This window comes from Sesamum indicum, linkage group LG7, assembly GCF_000512975.1.
Source record: "Sesamum indicum cultivar Zhongzhi No. 13 linkage group LG7, S_indicum_v1.0, whole genome shotgun sequence".
Lineage (NCBI taxonomy): Eukaryota > Viridiplantae > Streptophyta > Magnoliopsida > Lamiales > Pedaliaceae > Sesamum > Sesamum indicum.
In genome coordinates, this window is record NC_026151.1 from 4,721,523 (window position 1) to 4,728,055 (window position 6,533).

General features: G+C 34.1%; 1 protein-coding gene across 1 annotated transcript; it reads left to right on the plus strand.

Annotated features, from left to right (window-relative positions):
- Positions 2,103 to 6,160, plus strand: LOC105166241 (transmembrane protein 53-A-like). Its single transcript, XM_011085531.2, has 7 exons — positions 2,103 to 2,728; positions 3,608 to 3,665; positions 4,144 to 4,224; positions 4,300 to 4,335; positions 4,607 to 4,846; positions 4,930 to 5,071; positions 5,358 to 6,160. Exons 1-7 carry the CDS (start codon positions 2,553 to 2,555, stop codon positions 5,852 to 5,854), a joined length of 1,230 nt encoding a protein of 409 aa, XP_011083833.1. The 5' UTR covers positions 2,103 to 2,552; the 3' UTR covers positions 5,855 to 6,160.

A 6,533-nucleotide genomic window follows, 5' to 3' on the forward strand; every position in this document is an offset into this window, starting at 1 on the left:
ATAATTTTGAAAAATTGAGAATAAATCATAGAGGATTTTTTCGAGATTTGTCATAATTATAAATACTCCATCAGTTAGACGCCCATTAATTTCAGATATATATTTGTAATTTTCTAAATAATGAGAGAGTATTTATAATTATGAAAATTTTTAAGGGAGCCCGTTGTAATTTATTAAAAAATATATGAACATTTTTATGAATTAATAATTATTTCAACATCGAAATTGCATGGTGTAACGTGCATCCAAAACCAGACGTTTATATAATTATTATAATCCGAAAGTCTCAAATACTCCTAATTCGTTGTTACCCCAAACTTCATCAAATTATTATTTTGTACTTCATTTATGCTAAATTAATATTAATTTGTTAACATTGTTGTTGAATGAAATTGGAGTCAATGTTAATTATCGTAATTAAATACGAAAAATCATAATAAATAGCAATAATTATAATTTCGCAACAGCCACTTACTATCGTTTGAGCAGGCGATAGCATAATATTAATCATAGTTAAAAAAATTATACTATGACCACTATCAAGAATCATAATGCATACTTTGAGCTATGATTATTAATTAGGTAAAATTACACTGTTAGTCCTATATGATTAGATGGCTCAACACTTTTAGTCTTCTACTTTATGAATTTTCAAAATGGTCCCAAGATTGGAAAATTTTGGCACATTTAGTCCTCTACTTCACGAGATTTTCAAAATAGTGCCAAAATCGAGAAAATTCGACACATTTAAAGTCCTATATTTTATAAAATTTATGAGGCTAAATGTATCGAGTTTTTCTAATTTTTTAAACTAATTCTGAAAATTCCATAAAGTAGAGGACTAAAAGGGTTGAAATCCTATCCTATGAAATTAAAAATGTAATTTCACGATATTAGCGATGTTGGATTTTTGACTCTCAAGAAGCTATGTTTATTTTTGAGACATTCTATATATTAAGATTTTGAAATTAATTACAGAACATCATGGTATATAGACATTTTGAGCATATTTTTATTGTAACATTATTTGTGCTATACTATAAAATAATCATCAATTCAATAGTCATCTAATTAATAAAGAGAATCAATGGAATTAATTTTTAATGTTCATATTTTGAAAACTAAGAAAAGATAGAAATATATCAAAATGGAATTTAATCCTTAGGGTTTAATTGTATTTTCAAGTGTAGAGTCAGAATTTAATTTTGTCAATTAGATGTGTCTGGCTTGTAACCTATGTTATTAATAGTTTCATAAATGCCTACTTTTAATATTTGTTATAATTAAACATAATTTATTAATCACGAGTAAGCTCAACCATAATTACAATAAAGAAAAAATATAAGAAAGCTAAATAATCAAAATGATTCTCGACACGGGAAATTTTAACTCAAATTGGGTTAATTTGAATTTGAACCAATTATATAACAAGTGCAGTATACTTACGATGTAATTAGCGTACAATTTACTGAAAGTGGCCAATTACATAATTTTGTGATTGGTTTGATCAGATTAAACCTAATTTGAATTAAAAAAATTCTATTTACAAATGCAAAATAGCAGGAAAATCTCATTTTTGCTGTCCCATATATTATGCTATGGTCTCATTTTTCAATCAAATCTTTTATCATAAAATCACCACATGCAGTGCACATGTGTTATTTAGGGGCAATGTGATGTTCAGTTGGCAAAATGTTTGATCGAAAAATAGTTATATATGGTAACTTGCAAATTTAGCAAAATGAGATGATAAGTTGACACAAAAAAAATTAAATGACAAACTATAAAAATAAGTATAATTCGATTGGCAAAATATAACTTGCCCCATTAACTAATCGGTATCAAGAATAAATACAATTTTTTTTATTTATAATTCTTTTTAGAATTATCCAATCAAATGAAATATAATTTTGTGAACCTTGTACTTTGGAAATACAAGATTTTTTTCTCATTACATATCCACAAAGCCTCAGTTCTCAAACAAAAATCAGGACTTTGGAGTATGGCCGCTTCTCATTATTCATATTTATTACCATTTTTGTCTTACATCAATGATCATCTGCTTTTGTGTTTTACCAAAATGGAGCCACACACAATCAACCAAATAAGTTACACAGTAAAAGGTTGAAAGAACATTTACATCCCTACAAAAGAATATGCGGCACACTTATCAAGGTCGAGCGGAAGAGATATAAACAAGGTCAATCATTGTGACCCAGAAAGATGCAAACATGGCAAATCATTATTGTCACTTCTCCAAATCCTATCAAGTGGAATTGAAGGAAAGAAGCTAGCCAATTGAACAGTTGCTAGAACTTGTGATTTGTGCAGTGTTTGGTATCTGATTTTCAAGAATTCTTGGTTTTATTTTTCTGGGATTTGTTTGTTTTTGTTTGCGGGATTGGTGGGAGAGCTGAAAAACCTCTGCTTTTGCAGTGTTTGGTGTCTGATTTTCAAGAATTCTTGGGTTTATTTTTCTAGGGTTCTTTCTCTTTGGTTGGGGGGAGAGAGAGAGAGAGAGAGAGAGAGAGAGAGAGAGAGTTGAAGAGGATATGTGGGGGTTTGGGGGAAGGTATTATTGGGGAAGAAAGGGGAGGGGGAAAGTGGAAGGGATAGTTGTGGTGTTTGCATGGATGTCAAGTGAGGACAGGCACTTGAAGAATTATGTTGATCTTTACTCTTCTCTTGGATGGAGTTCCCTTGTTACCCATTCACAGTTCCTCAATCTGTAAGCTCCAAGTTCATATGGATTTTGATCCCTGCTACTGAACTTTTTGTAGATTCTTGATTGTGGACAATCTTGGGTTTGTCCCAGTTTGTTAAAGATTTGATCTTTTCTGGGCTTTCTTGATCTTGTTCCGCTGCATAAAACTAATGTTTTCTTGTCTGTTTTAGCTGGGGAATTCAATAATCAGCTTATATCCTGACGTGCTTGTTGATTGAATTAGGAGAATCTTTCTGTAGTGGATATAGTGCTAGCAAATTTTCTTCTAATCCAACTTAAATTTATGGTTCAAAGTTCTGATTGAACAGTTCTTGGAGTAATTTGATGGGTACCTAAACTTGATCAACTTATGGAATTGGGTATGGTAATGCTGGTCAGCTAACATATTATGCAGACTGTTGTGTTAATATTGAATTGCTACTTCCTAATATAATTGGATGCATCATTTATTGAATGAGTTTTCTTTAATGAACTTGTTGAGACTTAAAATGATCGGCTGTGACGATTTTTTGTTTTGTGGAACTTTAATCTCTGTCAGAGAGCAAAATCTCTTGGGAATTAGGTTTTTATCTAAAAATTTGTAAGAAGAAATCGACGAAGTTTCTTATTAGGAAGAGCGAGGTATAAAATCGTAATTTCCTTGTTTGTGGTGGAGAAAAATTGGGTAGGGGAAAAATCGAGTTGATCTTTTGGCTTATTGGTTGAGTAAGATTGATGTGTTTGAAGATGAGAATAATTCTTTGCTAGACAGTTTGCGAAGCTATTGCCTCGAGTTCCTGCTTCTGCTACCGAGGACTTGTGGATTTTGGGTTCAACATTTATGAAAATCTTATTCTCTCGTTTAAAGCTTTTACACCATACTAATATCTGTTTCATTAGCAGATTCTTTCCGGATAAAGCTGCATCATTGGCACGAGAAATAGTCAATGAGCTCATAAAGGTCAGTTCTATAAATTCAGTGGCCCGTACGGATTTTTCTTTAACATACTATAAATGAATGCATTGTAGTAGCCCTTTGACAAACCAACTCTTTTAATTTTCATTACACAGCCGCTACTCCATAAAACCTTTGAACTTTTGACCTGTCCAAAATAAAAGAGAATTGCGTTACAAGAGAACCAATAAAGCTAGTAGTTGTAATTGCTTTTCAGCAGCATCATGCACGGCTAACCTGCAGTGCTCCTGTTGCCTTACTGGCCTTTCTTGTTACTTGATTATTTCAGACATTGTAATCTTAAAATTCCCCTTCTCCGAAGAAATAATTAATGGATAAACAATGAACACTAAAAGAAGCTGAGAAAGCGAGATATATAAGAAGACAATATTTAATGTGGTTGCTAGAACTTTGTTGTGTATGTGAAATGTTTTCGTTGATCCTCTATACGTGATATAATGTTTTCATTTAATATCATGAGCAGGAGCTGAAAGTCCGGCCATGCCCCATTGTGTTTGCATCTTTTTCTGGTGGCCCGAAAGCTTGCATGTACAAGGTTCTTCAGGTAAATACTAATCTTGTCAGTATATTGTAAGTTGTATAAAATGATAAAATTTAACCATCTTCCATTTGGTTGCAGATAATTGAGGGAAAGTGCGAAGAGCAAATCATGCTGGTATACTTCATTCCATCACCGTCCTAGTAATATTTCAAATAGTTTTGTCTATTACGTGGGTAGTTTATATGTAAATACGACGTCCTACAGAGTTGCTGCTTCTATGTTATAGATGTGGAAACTTTTGATTTATTTTTTTAAAATGAAAGTTGCTGGGTAAAAGGAGCCGTATTGGCTTAAGAGTAAGATTTCTTCATTTTGTCATACTACAAGAATCTTACATGCTTTTTTGGAAAAACTTGCTGATTTTGTGGTCTGTTTTCCTCTGAAGGATGACGACCGTCTCGTTAGAGATTGTGTGTCTGGCCACATTTTTGATTCTACTCCTGTGGATTTTGTAAGTGATCTCGGCACTCGTTTCGTTCTCCACCCAACTGTTCTTAAAATGTCGCGTCCTCCACCCCTTGCATCATGGATTGCAAGTGGCGTCTCTTCCACTCTAGATGCACTCTTTCTTAGCAGATTTGAATCACAGCGAGCGGATTACTGGCAAACTCTGTATTCCACAGTTGTAAGTTCCAACTGGATTTAACGTGAAGTTATTTCTTGAATTCTTGCTTCATTCTTCACGATATATTACTGTAATGTTACCAGAGTATTGGAGCTCCATATCTCATATTGTGCTCGGAGGACGACGAACTTGCTCCATTTCAAGTTATCCATAACTTTGCCAGTAGGCTTAAAGACCTTGGAGCTGATGTTAAACTGGTCAAATGGAATAGCTCATCTCACGTAGGTACGCTTTCAGACTTTTCAGTGCTTCCATCTCGTCTATGAGAGCGAATGACAAATACCCTACTTGGATGTACTGTGTAACCAATATGCTAAGCAGAGTGCAGGAGCAAACGAGAGGCAACGCTTCAGTGAGTAGTCTCCATCTGAAGCAATGCTTCAAATGGCAGCTCAAACGACAATCTTGTTAAACATGTTACCAAACTAGTAAAAGCTAAAACAAAAAGCTCGTACACTTGAAATATCATCAAGTCTTGATACGGCATTTCTCTTGTTATACATTTGCACAGGTCATTTTCGACATTATCCAGAAGAATACAGGGCAGCTGTGACCGAGCTACTTCAAAAGGCTGCTGTAATCTATTCTCAACGAATACGACAACTTGAAGGGGAGAAGATGGGCATGGAAGGCACACATGATGAGATCTCCGATCCATTTTCAAACCTCAGAAAAGCCGCTGCAAAATCAAGTCAGAGCCTCCAGAGGATCGACCTCAACTCAAGCGACCATTTATACATGCCCACCTCGCTAGAATTTCACGAGGACAGGGATGTCGGGTCCGTGCAGGACGAACGCAAAGAACACTACATACCCTTGCCTGGCCCACCAAAAATTAGTGCTCATGGGGTTCTTGGTCAGTTCCTGTTCGACGTATGCGTCCCAAAGAATGTTGAAGACTGGGATCTACGGTCATCACCCTCCACGAGACGACGAGTCCCTTTCGCTCCTGGACGAAGGCATTCTGCTTTCAATCCAATGAAATGCATCCGTCGCTCAAGATTATGATTTCATTAGTTGATTCTTTTGTGGTGTTAGAAACACCTGGCTGACAACCTAGGATCATAACCATGATGAAATACACCCTCTCTGATAGCAGTTGGACATGAATATTGGCATCTTGGTCACCCTACGTTCTTGCAACAGGCATCAAATGTACAGCAAAAGGATCTGCAAATCCCACAATTCTGTAACTTACACGACTTTTGTCACTTACTGTAAAGATCGCTCGTTGTATTGGAGTAAAACTTTCAGAGATCATCTTCCTCTGTTTTCTCATTATTGTTTCTGGATTGATCAAAAATTTCTCATGAATCTTCCTTGTTTGTTTTCATTTCGGATCGTGTTTGTTTGAGTAGTAAATACTCCCTTCATCAAGGAGTGTTCATTCGGTAATACGGTATCGAATCAAGTCAAATTTTTTATTAATTTAAAATAATATACCGAATATCAAATTGAAATGTTCGATTTGATTCGGTAATTATCAGAAAATTTTTGATCCGATTCAGTAAAGTTACCGAATAAACCGATATTTTTTATAAAAATATAATCCTTTTTTTATATGTATATACCATATATGTGTATAGAAATACAGATTTATTTTTAAAAAAATAAATATGTAATATTTATCACATATATTTGCATACATGTAATATAATATAATATACATACATGTAATATAATTAAA